This window comes from Aethina tumida, chromosome 1 (assembly GCF_024364675.1).
Source record: "Aethina tumida isolate Nest 87 chromosome 1, icAetTumi1.1, whole genome shotgun sequence".
NCBI classification, from domain to species: Eukaryota; Metazoa; Arthropoda; class Insecta; order Coleoptera; family Nitidulidae; genus Aethina; species Aethina tumida.
The window spans coordinates 59,244,899-59,264,869 of NC_065435.1; the positions used below are offsets into that span (position 1 = coordinate 59,244,899).

The 19,971-nt window shown below is 26.4% G+C and overlaps 1 protein-coding gene across 4 annotated transcripts in view; it reads right to left on the bottom strand.

Annotated features, from left to right (window-relative positions):
* LOC109608467 (A disintegrin and metalloproteinase with thrombospondin motifs 16) overlaps nucleotides 1-19,971 on the bottom strand; it is an 84,548-nt gene that overhangs the window by 54,247 nt on the left and 10,330 nt on the right. For all 4 annotated transcript variants that reach the window (XM_049970727.1, XM_049970724.1, XM_049970725.1 and 1 more), the window contains exon 2: nucleotides 11,546-11,614. In XM_049970727.1, the coding sequence (XP_049826684.1) occupies nucleotides 11,546-11,608 (63 nt within the window). In that variant the 5' untranslated portion in view covers nucleotides 11,609-11,614. The remainder of the gene's footprint in view (nucleotides 1-11,545; nucleotides 11,615-19,971) is intronic.

Consider the following 19,971-nt stretch of genomic DNA (forward strand, 5'->3'; position numbering starts at 1 on the left):
TAATATGATCTAAAAATCATATTTAATTGTGAATGACAATAATTTTTATTGGAAACTTCAAACTACGCAAGTTCATCAACACATGGAAACCGATAAAACCGATATTTTATAAATATTTGTGAACAGAATTTTTTTTATTATAAGAAAATATATATAATTTTAATCCATACTAATTAAAAACTTGCCAACTTTAAAGAATTGTAGTAAAAAAGAAAAATTTGTAAATCTTTTGGGAAACTAAACAATGTCCCTTAAGAAGAAAATATTGTTAAAATCATGTTTAATTTTGATTGACAATAATTTTTACTATAAACTTCAAGCTACCACAAGTTCATCAACATATGGAAACTGAAAAAACTATTAAAAAAAGGGAAATTTTGTAAATATTTGTGAACAGAAATTCTTTTTTATTTTAAGGAAATTTTGGAAATAACATTTAATTTAATATGGAAACAATTTTTACTTTACACTCCAACTAATTAAAAGTTTGGTATGCTGAAATGTAGAAAAAGAGAAACGTTTTCAAATCTTTTGGATAACTAAACGTTGTCCCTTATAAGAAAATATTGTAAAAATTATATTTAATTTTGAATGACAATAATTTGTAAAACAACAAGTTACACAAGTTTATCAACATAGTAACCTAAAAACTAATAGAAAATATTTTAAGAAAATAGTGAAAATATATTTAATTTAATATGGAAACAAGTTTTACTTTACACTAAAACTAATTAAACATTTTCCAACATTAAGAAACTAAAATTTATTAAAAAATAAAAATTTTCAAATATTTTGGATATTGTTGTCCCTTATAAGAAAATATTGTAAAAATTATATTTAATTTTGAATGACAATAATTTTTACAATAAACTTCAAGCTACACAAGTTTATCAATATAAGGAAACCGATAAAAACTAATAGAAAAACGACATTTTATAAATATTTGTGAAAAGAAAACTTCTTTATTTTAAGAAAATATTGAAAATATATTTAATTTAATATAGAAACAATTTTTACTCTACACTTCAGCTATTATAATTAAAAATTAACTACCCTTAAGAAATTGAAATGTTGTAAAAAAGAAAAATTTTGAAATCTTTTGGATAGCTAAACATTGTCCCTTATAAAAAAATATTGTAAAAATCATATTTAATTTTGAATGACAATAATTTTTATTATAAACTTCAAGCTACTTATAAAAAGGGACATTTTATAAATATTTGTAAACAGAAAATCTCTGAGACTCATATTTTTATAGCTCCAAATGCATATTGTTGGAAATTTGATATATTTTGAATATACAGGCTAAAATATCATAGACGTCCTACACTGACCGGACCGGATCCCAAGGTATTCGGTTCCGGCCGGATCGACTAAATGCTCCATCCGGTACAAGCTTCAGATGACAAATTGTTTAATCATTAATTTATTGCTTTTTATCGGATTGCTGAAACTTCTTGAAATTTGGTATCAGTAGGTATTTCCATGTGCAGAAACTAAATTTGCTATTTAAAATTTTGAAATACTACACAGAGCGTTACCTTAAAAAAGTAACCGAAAAGTTCTGAGGCTTCCCTCTAAACAAAAGATATTTTGTTAAACAATCGTCCAAATCTACAGTTAAATAGTGTAATTTGAAAACACCCGAATGTCGGTGAATAGTATTATTCTACGGTTAAAATTTTTCACCGATTATAGTTCATTCACTTTTCCTACTAACACATATTGCGTAATTTACCGAAGCGCGATCTTATGTGACTTTTAAATCAGAAGAATTAATATGTATTAATTTTTGTTTCAGCAATTTCGAATGGCAGCAAACCACCGGGCAATTAATTATAATTAATTTACAAGCTATGAGTATATTTTAAAGCAAAGAAGCGATATTTTGGCAGTTATTAAAACATTATTTGATAATTTATTAACTGCTTAGAACATGTGCGGTTTGTTCGAAAACTGGTTGAACCCGTATTAAAGGTCATATCTAATACCGTTAAAATATATTTCTACACGATTGTCGCACAAGCATTTCGGCTCCAGCTCCTTCATTGAACGGCGGAATCACATTTAAAATAAAAAACTCACATCTGCATCCATCGTCGCACCGAAACAATCCCGTAAAAACATCCCGTTCGTCATTGATACTCGGAGATTAGCATCTAGAACTCCGTGCATGAATATTAATAATTAATTTTTTGAGAAGCTCTGTCTTTCATAATTAGCGATATTAGAATAGAATAGTTCGTTAATGACTTCCTTATTAGTTTTCGCAAAGAATTGCCGGTTATTTTTTATGTATCACCATTTTGTCGACATCAACGCCTATAAAAAGTAAATTGAAAAATTTTATACAATGCGTAACCTTTGATTGTGTGAGAGATACAACTGGGCGTGTGATTTTTTTCTGTCGGATTACACATATTTTTTGATCGTCTTTGGACGTTCGAACATCAGACTTAATGTACAAAGTCATTGACGAGGAAAAAATTACAGTTGTTACAAAGATTTACGTCCCAGTAAATCTTCGGTTATAATGAATTATGGCTGTATTATTCAAATAGATTCAGACAAAAAATGTGAAATATGAAAATGTCTGTTGGATTAATTTTGGATATAGTTATAGGGATTCTCATGTCATGTGCTTTATTTGATTAATTGATGAATTAATTTTATATGTAAATGTGATAATATTTTATAATCAGTGACAAATTTTGTTTGTAAGTAGTCACACACTTCCGTTTTCTTACACAATGTCACCGATTTGAACATTTCCTCTCGGTTCATATACATACAAGCATATCTGAAATTCAATTAACTTTTTTTATGAAACTATAATTGATTTCGTGGACCAATTTAAAATGGGCGAGGTTTATATGCCACACATCGTTTCCTTTGTTTTAAAACGATACTAGTGTTGCAGCAACATTATTTATTGGACCGTGTTCAACAGTAGTTCATAGTTTTACGAAAACAGAGTGTTTGTTTATTTTAAAAGCACAAGTGTGTTGAGACACAACAATAATTGTTGGTGCATGTCTATATTAATTATTCCACAAATTTTAATTTACGGTAGTATATAATTCGTCATAAAAATAAAAGTTTGTTCTTAAATTATTTGATATATTATTGTTTGGTGAAAGTATGAGAAATAAAAGGCGGAGATAATCAACTTCAGTGTCTCCTAAAATTCTGCTGTCACGATATTGTTCAATTATCTCAATTTTAATGTTACAAAATCTTTCCAACAATTATTGTAAAACTAACCAAATTTAATACCTGTGAGATAATGTAATAATTTATTAGAAATTGTACTCATTGTGACTGCCAGCAGCTTTTTTCATAAATTGCTCGAATAAAAGCTGGGTAATTATTACGCATATAATTATGTTATTTATGCTAATAAATGGCTTAAGAATTACGTTGATCATAGGCCATCGATCATTAATTTAATGAAGGATAGAATAAAAAGACGTAATTGAAATCTGATTTCTTAAACATGCTTTCTACGTTAATCATTCTAACATGTCGTAATTATCTTCTTTTATATTTGTGTTGGAAAAAATAAAAGTAAATGTAAATAAATACATAGTTCCAATAAGGAAATAAATAACGCCATTTGATTATAATTGCTTAAAAAATGTTTGACAACAATTTGGTCTTTTTTATTACAAAATTTGTTACTTACTATTAAAAATTAAAATACCAAACGAATTTAATCAATTTTACTATCTATTAGATGTGATATTTCTTTCACATAAGAAAATCTTAATTATTAATATATTTTTAGGTCACATTTTTACTTGTTCAATTGTTTAAACGAACATTATTAATATCCATGTTGTAACATTTTAATTTTCAACACTTTTATTTATTATAACTATTTAAATAATAAATTAACTTCATTAGAATAAGCATTAACAGCGATTAACAAACATAAAAATTAGCTGCCAACTTAAATTAATTATTTTTTTATTCATTAACATTTTTAAATTAAAATTCCAGATTTTAAGTTTAGTGTACATTTAATAAGTATAATTTTAAGTAAAATATGTAATTAAAACGTAATGAAATATTACAAAATGTAATTCTTTATGTTAAATCAAAAATTAAAATACAATAGGAACTGTGAATAGACTAGTTTAAAACACTGACCACCATAAGAGTTTCAAGTAAGCACTTTGATTCACAATAATAAATTTCTGAAATACCATGACTTTCAATTATAAACGCCAACGTATTTATTGTACATTGTGAACGTTAAATTGCAAAGCACCGTACATTTTTATTGCCGAACATTTTCTCTACATCCTTCGAGACGAAAATAAACCTAAATATCACGACCGTATAAGTCGAATATCTGGCAAAGGTGGACCGGTGACAATATATCAAACCGATTGCATATTTTCGATTCAATGACGAATAAAAACTAAAACAAGTATTACATTTTAGAAGTTTTCGATACAACTTCATTGACGTTGTAAATGTAAGTTTACATATGCAAAATCCTATTGATGAATATTAATATTAATCGACTACTAATCGAATATGCAAAAAACACTTTTGTTGATGTAATAGATTATTTAAGTTAGTAGAGAAGCTTGTCAGACTTTCTCTTGTGTAAAAACATTTTTATGTTCTATCGATGAAACAAAAAATATTTGAATACAGTTAAACGCAACACAACTAAATCACCGTTTGTGTGAAGTGTGAAAACATGCTTAAATAAACAATTAATTAGCTGACCATCAACAAGTGTTATTTAGTATGAAAATATTGGATTTGGTGTGTGCAATGGAACACGTCAATGACAGTGATCCAGTAAATGGTTGCTGGAAAACACCGGATAAACCCCGATAAAACACACAAGTTTTCTAAACGCTTACGTAATTAATAAACCACAGACGAATATTAAAATTAATATAATCAAAATATTCATTTCATTCATGGCATCTCCGCGGCCAATAAATTAACTGGACACCGTTTGATTCCGTACATTTGAATTGGTAATGTCTAATAAAAATTTGCCGAATTAAAAATTCTAAACAGTAATTTGTATTCCGGTCGATCGGTGCCGTCCAAAAATAGTGAGATAAGGATTACTAAAACATGAGATGTTATTTGTTTAACAGATTTTTTTAAAAGTTATCACAGCGATTACGTGCACCGATCACAAGGCTGAAACACACCTAAATCGCTTGACAATCAAAGACATTTATTTATTTTGAACATACTATACTTAAAATTCATGTAATAGGGAACCATGTTAAATTTTTTAATTTTTTTTTTTTATATATTTGTATATGCACTTGGTATTTTGTCCACTGTCAATATTTCAAAATACCCTTAGTAATTTTTAGATTACCTATTTCTTTGAATAGATGGTGAATAGGTGAAATCCAAATTTGGTTTTTCATTGTATTAAACAACTACTTAAATGTTGAATCGAATTTCGATGAGATTTTTAACTTAATAAATTAGATATTGCTCATTATCATTAGTGTAGATTGAAGGAAGCACTACAACACCTGGAGTACTTTAAAATCTTTTGTACTTCTTAGTAAATCTTAAGGATATATAATATTTTAGAACCATCTCGCTGAAATTTGTGTATTATTTACCTCAATCACGAAAATTAATTACTACCCAACATATTAAATATACAAATTCAATGTGATACTGATTAATTTATTTAAGGATAAGAAACCCATGGTATATTAATTAAGTTATACTTACCATTAATTAAGATATGTTTTAAATTATGATTTATTGCTAATTAATTGTATTAAAACTATAACTATTAACCTTCTGTTAATTATATCCCTGAAAATTTTAACTTATGAATAATTTCCAAAGTTCAGAGTCCATTAGTCTAAAACTAATGGGTCATTGTTAAAAGCTATACTTAAGTTTCAAAACTATTGCGACGAATCAAAATAACAAATTGACTATTTTTAACTAAAATATCTCAAAAATTATTTTTGGTAAATTTAAACATTTCATGTTATACCAAAAAATAATGATGGGTGAATTATCTTTGTTATATTTATATTTTAACAAATATTTTTTAGTTTAATATGGTTTAAATAAGGAAATATATAATATTAAATTTATTTTTTTGTACAAATTAATGTGTAAAATAAAATTCAATATTTTACAAAAATATATTTAGACTCTTTTATATGTGTGTTTATTAAAATTAGCTCATTATAAAAAGATGTAAAACAAGTAAATGTTCAAAAGATTTGCATTAGATTAACACAAGTATTATGAAAACATCTAAAATTTGTGTCATTTAATTCAAATATATTACAAAAAATTGAGAAGGAGATATGTAAAGGCACCTAAATCCAACACATTAAATATACAAATCCAGTGTGATACTGATTAATTTATTTTAAGACAAAAAACTCATTGGTATATTCATTAAGGTATATTTACCATTATTTGAAACATGTTTGAAATTATGACTGTAATAAAACAATAACTGAATTATCTGTTAATTATAGACCTGAACATTTTAGCTAATGAATAATTAACTCTACAGTTGCCCCATAACTTCTGGATCAGCTGTACTTATGTAATAAAAATACATATCAAATCAACATCTCGAAAACTATCACTTGGAGAGATATTTATTAGCTGCGGCTCTACAAATGAAGTTTGAAAAACGATATTTTATAAAGAAGAACAAGTAGTTACAACAGTTTCTAGTACCCTAGATATCGTATGAATGTGTAGCAAATTGGCTTATATAATATATATTTAAATGAAAATTTAAATTTAACCGTTTATTAATATTTTTTTAATATGACAAGGTTTGATTTTATCAAGTAACATCTATTTAAACCCACCTTTTTAAGCAAATTTTGATGAGCTGATATAAGATAAATAGTGTCTTAAAATCGTTATAACTTTTTTACTTCTTGGTTGGCTTAGAACTATTTCACTCACTGACCATTTTCGAGATGTTTGTCTTTAAAATATTTATATTTACATACATTGATGCAATATTTTCATAAATTCGATTTCTAATAAAAAATTTGCTAGGCAAATATTAATTTATAAGTATGAAGTATTCCTTTTCATTTGCAACAAAATAATCATCAAAAAGTAATACCTTGAATTGAAAAAGATTGGCTTAAAGGTTATAAAAGCAAATTAAAATATACCCAAATAAATACCAAATCACTTACTTTGTACAGTTGACATGTGTTTTGGAGACAAATATTTTTTTCTGCTAATCTACTCAATTAAAACCACCGTCATTCGACATTATTTATGTGATCTTCACAAAAGAGAATCCCAAAAATAAACGGACACCAGTTTTAATCACCAAACTGGGAAAAAACAGCTATGAATAATCGCGTATACATTTATAAACCTGGCCAGAATTGAAGACACCTTGAGCATATATAGAATTAATTAGGCATAAATTGAAGTGGCAAATATCGGCGGTGGCAGACCTGAATGGTCTCCATATTTGTTTTGCGGTTTAACAACCTGCTATTTATATTTGTACAGTCATTTAGCGTGTCTTGAAATATATCACAAGACTCACCAGACCTAATGGGTGTTGGTGGATAAAAAAAATTGACTAGATGTAGGTGCCCGCGAAGACACAACATAATTGGCATTGGTAACGTACGAAGGACTCAAGTTCATTGTTGAAATTTTTTCCGCCACCTTTTTCCACGGAAATCCTCCACGTCCTCTTGTATTAACTTGTCGTTGCGACGCATTGTTGGTTTTACACATTTTTTTATTAACGCAAGCCAACCTTCACAGATAATGAAACATGAAGGTGAAGATTTATGTTTTTGATTGGGGGCAAGATGTTGTTGGACATGGTTTAGATAAACCGTGGTGACTGCCACAAGGCTATCGTGAAATCGAGACGAAAAACGAATCGGTGTCCAATCTAAAGGAATTTGTTAGGAAAAAAACTGCACCAATTTTCGTTGTCGAAGACCTTCAGAAAGCTTTTTATGATGGGAAAACAAGTATTGGAATGTTTTTATTGAGATATAATACGAAATAAAACAAAACACAATATTTCAAGTATTAATTTGTAATTTATTGTTTTAATCCCATCAACGAAACCCACATCCGTTTTGTTATCTTAAATCTTAAATTATTACTAGAAACACCTGTTATTTCACAAATTGTATAAAATAAGATGTTTATATCGAAGACAATAATCTGAAAACAAAAAGAAGAATATTTATGTTGATGGTGTTTAAATAAATTGTTGGGATGACATTTACATTAATGAAATCTAAATCGACTGCTAAATGGAAAAAATGTAAAAAACAACAATATTAATAATTTAATATATAAACGTCTAATGGATTCAGTTTAAAAAAGTTCGATTAAACAAATATGAATTATTTGCAAATTATACAAAACATAATTGATAAATACTTTAAAAAATTATGCATACATTAATTTCGAATTTAAAACTTGTTAGTTTTTAATTGTAACGTTGAAATTGATTGTGACCAGTCACATTTGTTTAGGAAAGTAACTTCAAATGGATTTATTATGGAAACGATCTGTATCGTAACTGTAATTTGTGTATTTTGTTGTTAAATTGTCGTAATGAACGAAGGTCTAACAACTCTCATGTTGGTCTGTTAACAAAATCAAGGACGGTCACTTGAGCAAATATAATTTACCATTTACTGTGTATATTGCTTTGGGTGTGTCCCCGTATCGAGTAATAATCAAATGGTTATTCCACGATTTTGTAAAGATTGTAACCAAGAAATAATATTACATTTTATTAATATTTATTATGTTTAGAAGAGAATTATATCAATACCAGAATTACAATTTAATTATATGTGTTTTATCTTTATATAAGTTTTGAAATTATATTCAATTTTTAAATTTTCGATACACTTACATATGTAAAGACATCAAAAATAGTCGTATGGACTGCGCGTCATACATGCCTGTTTCCTTACTAATATAAAAAGTATTTTAGTCATACAATGTTATTTTTATAAATAAATAATTGAATAAATGCCTTAATAAAAACCTAGATAATTGCCATTAACTGCTCGAAGACACCCTCTTCTTACAACACAACGGAATTACTGCAAGCATATAATATGATCTTTAGTCGGAAAAATGTAAGAAACAGATTACATAAAACCATTCTACATTAAGGAGACCAATACACCTCTCATTAGAGACAATCATTAGTAAAGACGGGAGTGATGTGAAGATTTTCAAAATTGGGTTAAAAATAATTGGATGACTCTTTTATTCACCCAGGAATCTCTTTTTGGTTTACCCAGATTCTCGTTGAATGAAAGTTCGGAAATATATTGTAGAACGTCTTAGGCATGTCTAGGAAGCTTTTACATGCAGAGGTACCAGAATAATGGTTTGGAGTGATATCATTGTTGGCTGTAAAAACAAATGGATTTTTAGGGGCATAGAAATATTTAAATAGTCTGTAACTAATTATCCTTCCATTTGCTGTGGATGAAAGTGGATGGTCAAAGAAGGAATTGAGGTTTCACCATGGCCTTCGCAAACGCCAGACTTAAATCCGATGGAGCATATGTAGGACATACTTCAAAGCATAATTTCTACCCAAATGAGGAATATATTTAAATGTATGCATATAAAATGGATTCAAATACCTCAAAATTATGTTGATATACATTAAATTTCGTTATTTATAATATGGAAACGTGGAACAAAATTTAATGGTTTATAAAAATATTTGCAGACTACCCTTGTAATACAATGTATTATTAAAATTGATTGATATAGAACAACACAACTAAACCTTGTGACTCACTTATTCCAAAAATTTTATAAAAATTAAAGGAGAGGAGGTGTAAAGGCACCTAAATCTAACATAATAAATATACAAACCCAGTGTGATACTGATTAATTTATTAGCGATAAAAAACTCATTGGTATATTCATTAATGTATTTACCATTAATTAAGATATGTTTTAAATTGTGACTTAATTAATAGTATTATAATTATCTGTTAATTATAGACCTGAAAATTGACTATATAGTTGTTCCATAACTACTGGAGCATAGTTACTTATGTCTGAAAAATTGAATATTTTTAACTTTACATCTCGAAATCACTTGGAGAGGTTTATTAACTTCAACTCTATAAAAGTTTTTGGACAAACAGCTATTTTATAATGAGTTACGTTATACAGATATCTAAACAAGTTTTAACATCCTTTTAATTTACAAAAAAAAAAAAAAAAAATAATTAATTAAACTAAAAAATCCCTTTCACTTGATTTTGCTTAAAAATATTGGTTTAAATAGAAGATATTTAATAAAAATCGAAACTAAAATTTAAAATTGACTACCTGTATCTATTATTTATGTGAATATGGCAAGTTTATTTAAATCCTAATATATTTAAGCCATAAATATAGTATTTAACTGTGACTCATTTGTTATGAGGGTCTGTATATTTAACAAAACCATCAAATAATGTTTTATGCAATATTTAGTAGCTTAGCCAAATTATCTCTAAAATTATTATAACAAATAATTAAAAACAAGTAGATGACTAAATGTAAATAAACATAACTCACTATATGAACAAATATTTTTTGACCCTTTATAAAATACTCTTAAAGTCAAAGTCAAGATGTATGTTGTTTATAGGCAAGGAGTTGGACATAACCGCTAATTAAGATGTACCAAAACAATTAATACCATCTTAATTTCGTGTAAATTCGCTTATTTTGTAAACTAAATGGTTATACGTTGTGAGTAACAATAAAAAAAAAACTCTGATGAATAGAAAAATATTCACACTTTCACCGTCTGTTTAAATCAGATTAAAGAAACTTAAATTTGTATTGTTAAACAGTGTTCGAAAAAGCTAATTATATAAACAGATACAAAATTTGGTGTATCTACATTAATTTAGTGAACTTTCCCAAAGTTAACAGCTAAAAATAAATCAATGAAAATTAAGTTGTTGACTAAAATGTAATACAATTAAACGGAATGGAAAAGTGAGATAAAAGGTTGGTGATCCCCAATTTGGTCTATTTCTCAAAATGCATATTTAGATTTCAACACAGATACCTGACGGTCTTTACGACTCAGTTATGTTAAACAAAGACTTCTGTATCATATGTAAACATTTTATAGAATAATAATGCCGTGCCCGACCAGCCTCATTATCATTTTATATGTGCGACGCGCATCTTCCAAACTGCCGAAAAGCAAAAAAACCAGATTCCGTCCGTAATAAAATTCAACGTTAACTACGTTTTTATGTAGAAAAAATTCCAAATTTTTTGGCGCACCGAGTGCCACGAGAAAACCTGCGGCACATTCCGAGGAATACCAATTCATCTAATGGTATTAATGTATGCCGTTTCTCTAATCCTTCCCCCAAGTCGTGTGGCACTGTCACATCTTCGTCACGAATGCGTCTGCGAACGTGGACTGTTTAACTGATTGTCGAAGTGTTTTGCATTTACTTTCGTTGTTCATTTTTTTTTTGCTCGACGGATTTGCTCAGGTGATAAGACTTACCTCGGAACAAGCGCAGATGCAGAACATCCAAGACGTGACGAGGATCGCTAAATATTTGCCCATGTTGTGCTGGAACAAAAATACAAATATAAACTTAAGCCATGAGCACAATACAAGTTAACACTCACGCAAGGATGACTCAAATTTAACAATGTACACTGACAATTAATTATCAAATCATAGATATATAAAAATTAGTTATGTCAACAGGTGATATTTGAAATATAACAGAATTATAATGGTTTTAATGTATTTTTTGTTTGAAATATTTGTTCTCATTTTTGGTAATTTAAATATTTTGATGAAGATTGATTAAAAAGGGAGCTAGTTCCATGAGAGTAAGCTAAGTATATATTAAACAGTAATTTTATTTATTTATACAATTATTTTCATTTAAAAATTTATTATTTATTTTAAGAAATTAAAAATAATTATACATAAATATATGCGGCAAATTTTCATTTTCATTAATTTATTTATTCATTGCAGCTATTGTAATTAAAAAATGTTTATTTTGACTGAATGAAAAAATTCAATCATTCTCTAATCAAATTTTTATTTATTGTATATATAACATTTTAATACTAATAATAATCAATTGTTTTCTTTTACAAATATTAGAAATAATGTTTAATTTCATATTTATTTTGAATAAACACGAAAATTTTAATAAATTTTTATATTTGTTCATTATTATTGTTTCATTATTACTAATTTTCATTCAATTATATTGAATTAAATCTACATATAGTCAATTTTTATTGAAATATTTATTATTTACATATTATTTGAAATTTTACAAAAATAATATTTAATAAATAACAAAATGAGAATGGTTTTGTCAAATTTTTATTTAAGGTAAATTAAATTTATTTAAATCTACACTTTTTTGTATTTTTATTAAATGAAAAAATTCGATCATTTTTATAATTGTTCATGTTTCTCATTTTATAAAAATATAGGGTAATTTTAAATTTATTTTGATTAAAAGTCAGTTTATCAAGTTTCGATATATTCCTAAATATTTACAATAAATTTATATTTTTTATTCATTCAAGTTAATTTTAATTATAATTTTATCATATTTTTGTTTAAGCGTAACTATATTTTATTAAATCTAAATATGAACAATTATTAAAATATTTTTGTGATTTATTTAAAATTTGACAAAAATATTGGCTATTTTATATTTATTTATATTAAATGCGAAAGTTTTATCAATTATTTATTAAATTAACACACATACGTTTGTATTATACATCCGAATTAAAAAAAAACATTTTATTAATTAAAATTTATTAGTATTAACAGTTTGTTAAATGTTAAATTTGCGAATTAAAAATTTTTATTTTATCTATATTCTTGATTGTTTTTTCGTGTAATTTATTTAAAAAAATACCATTGATTGAATTTTACAGTTTGTTGAACTCGAATCATAATTCAATTCAATGTTAAACAACAAACCGATAAATTTAAAATTCTTATCATTCGACAATCTAAAAATAATTACAAAACAAGTTTCTTTTTAATTTATAAATAATTTTTGATACCTTCACCTAATATAATTACCACATAATAACCATTTCATGCTTGAACATGACAAATTTCGTTGCGTCAGTATCAAATAAACGTTATTTATTTATGTAAATCTATTGATTTATTTTATTTTACACCCGTCTTATCTTAATGTATTCGATTTGCGTGTGTTAATAAGATTATTTTTACCATTTAACGCATATTAATGGTTTATTAAAATTTTACCATCTGCGGTTGGTCCAAGATGAGCAGAAAAAAATTGAATTCAATTTTATTACTTTTGTAACATCGGCATATTTCCGCAGAAGGTCACAATCTGAACCATCTTTGAGATAATACCCGATTGTGTTTACGCGAATTTACAACTCTAACACCCTTTTACATCGCACCATTGTGTTCCTCTGAAGCAAGACTAATTTCTAACGGATGTTATAACCGTTATCTTGGAATACATCCTAAATTCTTCAGATACGATCATTTCCAATTATTATCACAATGGACAATAAATCGATGCTGTTTTAACGGACCATTTTATGACAAATTATGGAATTAACGAATCGTGTCTTACAAGGACTTGTTTAAAAAATATATTCGACAGAAATCTAATCTTGACCCAGTTTTTCATGCACCGACATTAGGCAAACAATGAAGTGGCGTTTCTAAATAAAACACACCATAATTTCCAGTTCTATGGTTAATTGGTTCAGACCCGCCTCAGATTTACTTGCCGATGAAGTGATTGGTAAATCGATTAATTAACGCCATTTATGCAATACCACTATCGAATGAACGCCATAAAGGACTTAAAATTCGAACCCATGGTTACTGTACAATGTTAATGTAATATAACTGCATCTAAATGTGTCTGCGGTAGATAAGTAAATTTTCTCCGTCCCTATTTGAGAAGATGAATCAATAAGTCCCACGATTAGAATCGCACGGAACGGATTGAATTTCATAACATCAATCCGTTGAATAATCATCATCAACTCTCCATAAACTTTCATTGTTAATGGTCAAGTTTTTAACATGTGAAAGTAAAATTGCTGTGATATAAGCAGTGTCTAAAGACCGGCTCATCTTATTTTACTCCCGACGGGAAATGCATAACTATGAAATGATGAATCGTGTTGTTCTAACGTGGCTCCGGGCTTTATTCTTAATCTCCGGACGCACACGTAGCTAACCTACAAAATGTCTGTTATATATTATGAAATTCACTATTGAATCATCATTATGTTATGGGAGCACGAGTTTTTCATTAGCTTAATTAATATTTATGTATCGACTCCATGTATCACATATACGTAAGCCGTGTCACGCATATATACCGAGTGGTTTCGGGTAATTAAGATATGAGAAGAGTTACGTTACTACTTGAAATAATCATATTATTTAATCTAACAATAATATAAATAATAATTGTTTATTCCTTCCAAAAAATTATTAATTATTTCACATTTGTAATAGCAAAGCAATGAATGAATTAATTCAACAATTATTATTTGTAAATTAAAAATGTGGATAAATACAACGCCTTCAAAAGAGTACTTATTAGATTTATTTTGTAGTTATAATATACAGCCTGACCATGTAATGTAGTGAAGACAAATTCATGACATTACAATCTAAAAGAAATACCTCTGAGTTGCATTCAGTGCATTCGAATCAGGTGGTCTGTGTGTTCCTTAGCAAGGTTCTCAGGCATATTACACAAAGACTTTTAGCTATTGTTGCAGGCCCCTGATGTAATTCGACCAATGATATCCCTTACATGTTTTATCGGTGATAAATCTGTGTGTGACTCATTCAAAAACTAATATGTTTGGCGGCCTATTTGAAATCTGGTATTATCCGGTTGGAAAAATTGATGTGCGTGATTTTGTACAAATACAATAGTATGTGGAATATCACTGAGTGACTAACGGGCTACTAATTAATAATTAATAATCAACTTCTGAAAAATATTATCACTTCCTAAACATATAAAGACTAAATCATAATTCTTAGAAGTGATGTCCTTCTATGTTACTCTTTGACACCATCTCCGATGGGTCTTGTGTTGTCCGGTAAGAGGAAGCACCTAAAAAGGTTGATAAGTGTGCATTCTTATTAGGGACAACAATTACTTATCATCTTACATTCAGTTATGTCTGTAACTGTAACAAAACTAGCACATATTTTTAGAATATTTCTATTTCTTCTACAGACCAAAGACGGCGTTTGTCACGTCCTTGAGTAATTTTAGTAAGACCAGAATCACCTTCTCCATGTTTTCATAACTGTTAATATGTGAAAGTCTGGACCCGTTGTCTACTTCATTCTATCATATTTCATCCTCAATATAGATGACATTACATTAATGAAATCGATAATATTTTAGAAATAACAATAATATGAAAACTGTTTTTGATAAATATAAGATATCTCAAAATTATTAAATTCATAAAATAATAAATATTTTCATATAGTGTTCTCGAAGATAGATGTAAAAATAGGAAAAATTTTCCAAATTTTGAAATGATTATCTGGAGATGAGTCCTGTTTAATAAAGCCTAACGTATATCAAACGTTAAATGATTTGGTCGTAAACAGCCTGTTTTATAAGAAAAAAAAAAAAAAAACATAAAATTGCCACTAATAAAATTCATTTATTGACCAAGATATTAAAAATATTGTCTTATTTATTTTACTTTTTTATTGTTTTACTTGTTTATAATGGAATTTTGTATTTTTGTACTAAATTTAAGGAATATATTTTTTTATTATTAATAGTATTATTATTATTATTAGTATTAATCTATTTTAATTTATCTATTAAAAAAATACCAAAATATTTTCTAAAATTCTATTCTGATATTCTGATACTGAAAAAAGGAACATTTTCTTTTGTGAAAAATTGGTTTACATTTTTTTAATTGTAAATTGTGTAATTGAATAAATGTGATTTAATAAATGTTTAAATTAAATATCAAAAAATAATAAAATAAATATAAGACAAATGCTAAATTGATTAAGTAATAAATGTTATAACATTATTATATCAAGGAAACTGTCATTAGTGCATATTAAATATATTATATAACTAAAAATTAAAAAAAAAACATTCGAGTTTATAAAATGAAAATAAAAATATTGCAATATTAATAGTTTCCTAAAACTCATTAAAAGCATCTTTTTGACTGAATAATTAGTTATAGTAATTATTTATTAAAAATCAGGTTAACGCCTGAATTTGTGAACTAAATTTTTCCAATTTTAAATGGGAATGTTTATTTTAAAATATTTAAAATAGTTTCCGAGAAATTATAAGTATATTAAGAAAATTCATTTTAAATAAATTGTTGCATTGGAAAGTTTAGAGGTTTTCAAATCAATTCGACGAATATATTAATAATTTGAATGATATTAAAAAGTAAAAGGTTAAAAAATTAAATGGTAATTAAAAATACTTTAAAAAATTAGTTAATGCTAACTCATAAAATTGTACTTATTGGAAATTATTATTTTTTATCAGAAAATATTTTCGTCGTAGCATAATAAGAATCAATAATATGTAGTTTTATCATTTATAACTTCCATTCCATACACACAAGTGATTCACCATATTGTCAATTTTATAGTGTATTACTTCCTTTTAAACAAAAACCAAAAAGACAAGTGCTGTTACGACATATCTATATTATAAATGATCTGTCTCTATTACCAGTTCAAGAATTTTTTATTGAAAACAGAATTCAAAGCAATGTTAACTTTCTCCTTGCCAATACGTATATTCATAAATTTCGTATTATATCATAGATAATAACAAAGTATGTTAAAAACCGAAAGTAATTAGAACTTAGCTGGAGGATAGCAGTTATTTATAGGATACACATGCATAATACAACGCATGAAAAAAACATTGTTTTACAAATCCATCTTCATCGAATAAATTTACCATTTGTGCCGATTCATTTATTGATTTATTTGTATGCGACCGAAAAAAGAAAAAGAAATTCAAACGCCAAAATGCCGTGGGTTGGTTAATAATGACAGAACATTAAACCTTACAATAAAATTTTTACAACGTCGTGTATCACCACTTTCCAATTTTTAAGTTTTATCGTGAACATTCAAAACAATAATATTATGCAACGCTTCCCCGTTTACAAGGTTTTATTAAAATAATTCGCAGACCCGAGGGTGTGATCGTTGTGTTTGCTTAAACAATGGAAAAAAATGAGCAAATCATTAACGGAGCCATATCAAGAACAATACTCGATTACGCAACACCTACATATTAATTCCAATAATTTAATTTGCAACCAGTGCCGCAATGGAAAGGTGCTAATTCCAGGAAACTTAGCTTAAAGTAAGGTAAAAAGTAATCAGTGGCATTTCTTTCGTGTTTGTTTACTCAATTGTCGTTTAATCGCTGTGAAATGAGCGAATTGTTGATTCATTGCCAACAAGAAATCAGGGCCGATTTGTGTTACTGCACCCTGTACATTTTGAAAATGCAAAAAAGTGTATATTGTTAAGGAAGTAGTTAGCATATTAGTCTGGTTGTGGAACACGTTGCACTTGATTTAACCATCTCCGAAAATGCCACATCCTGGTTAAGATTTAAATCGTTAATAAGCATTAATAAAATGGTCAAAATTATGCAAAAAATGCTGTTGTGAAATAATTATACAACTTGATGGCAATAAATCAAATTATTTGTTGTAATAAATTAAAGCAATTTAATATAGCCTGAGCAAATTGTTTCGGTAGCGAACGATTTGCGGGGAGATTAAATTTCATTCATAGTTAGTTAGTAATACACAGACAAATAAATAAGCTTATGTGCTTATTGATTTGTTGATTACAATTATTGTTATATTGTTGATAAAATAACAATTTAATGAAGAATATATTGTGATTTTATTTATTATTAACTGTTACAATTGTCGAATTGTTGCAAATTCTAATTAAACTTTAAGTGTACATTTTTACAATATTAAATTTTTTTATACAGTGAGTAAATTGGCTAATAATTATAATAAAACATGTAATATATGTGTTTTTTATTTTTGTACTGTTCTATGGATAATTAATATTTTTACTATTGAAGGAAATAAATTTCATGAATTAAAAAATGTCATGAAAATATAAAAAATATGTTGCTTATTTAAATATGAAAAATGATTCAGAAAAATATAATCTTTGTGATAAAAAAGTTGTATAATAAAATAAACACTAAAAATTATATGTTGACAATAAAATATAAAATACCATGAAGAAAAAACATATACATATGAATGATAAATGGGCAAATGTAAAAAGTTATGTAACGCGAATATTTAAAAATAAGTAAAAGAAGAATGAATAACTAACTAACAAAAAATTATAACGATATAAATAATAAATAAATAAAAATTTAAAAATTAATTTTATGAAATATATGAAATATTTGGTAAAAATTTATTGTTTTTATTTTTGTACAAATGCTATTAATAATTATTTTTTTTTAGTATTTGTAGTAATTGTAGAAAATAAACGTAAGGAATCCGTATGATCCAAAAAATATCTAGAAAATATAAAAAATTAAATTGTTGTTCAAATAAATATGAAAAATGATCTAGAAAAATATAATTTTTTTGTTAAAGGTATTATAATGTAAATACTAAAAATTAAATGTTGATAATAAAATATAAAATGCTATGAAAAAAAAAAACATAGTTATATAATAACTGAGCCAATGTAAAGTTCTGTAATATAATTACTTAAGAGTAAGTGATTGAATGAACAACTAATTGACTAACAAAAGATGTATTACGATATTACTATAAAATTAATAAAATTACTTAAACTTGATTACTAATTAAAATATATGAAATATTTAATAAAAATGTATTTTTTTACGAGTGCTATTGATTTTTTTAGTATTTATAGCAATGTGTTTCATGAATTTGTATAGTCCAAAAAATATTATGAACATATAAAAAACGAATTACTGTGTTCAATTAAAATGAGAAAAATATAATCTTTGTAATTGTATAACAATATTCCATGAATAAATAAACGAATCAATTTCAATTAATTTGATATTAAATATTTTTAAATATAGAAATATTTTTTAAAAAGAAAAAAATAATAAATAAAAATTATATATACATACAAATTTTTATGAAATAAAATAAATGAACAAGAAATAAATGTTATGATAAATATTCTAAATAATTGTAGAACTACATTATAAAAAATAAAATAAATTTAATAAATTTGTTTTATTTAAAAAATATAATTAAATTTAAGTATTTTTAGTTTTGTAAAAAATATTTATTTTAATTATTTACCCTATTGATTGAGCTTGCATTGTTATTATTTCTTAGATTTTTATATATCCGTAAATAAAAATTGGTAAAGCTTGAATAGTGTGGCAATTAAAAATTATTAAATAATATTTGAAATTCCAAATAAAAAATCAAATTGAAACCAAAAGCACAAATAATTTATAGGAAAAAATGAATTTAAACTAAAGTATTCGAAAAATAAATTAGATGTTCGCAAATTGTCAAGTTTTACGCCATCGTCAGCTAAACGATAAATGAAGTGTTAGTATTATAGTTATAATTAAGGACAGTTCGAATGGCAAGATAATTTCCAATATCACTTTGTTATCTAGGCGTAAAGTGGAAGGCGGAAAATTAACCGTATTCAGATCGTTAAACCATTTTTATTATAAATGATACAAAACTACTAATTATTTGTTTGCCATTCACCGCAGCACGTGACGTCGATTTGAAATGAACTTGTCTGTGTCAACACAATTGGTTTGTGTGCTGTGTGTGTCGTTTTTGCAATTTAATTGGACATTTTACATACAATGCCCGCCGTGCACACTCCATTTATTTTAAGAGCAT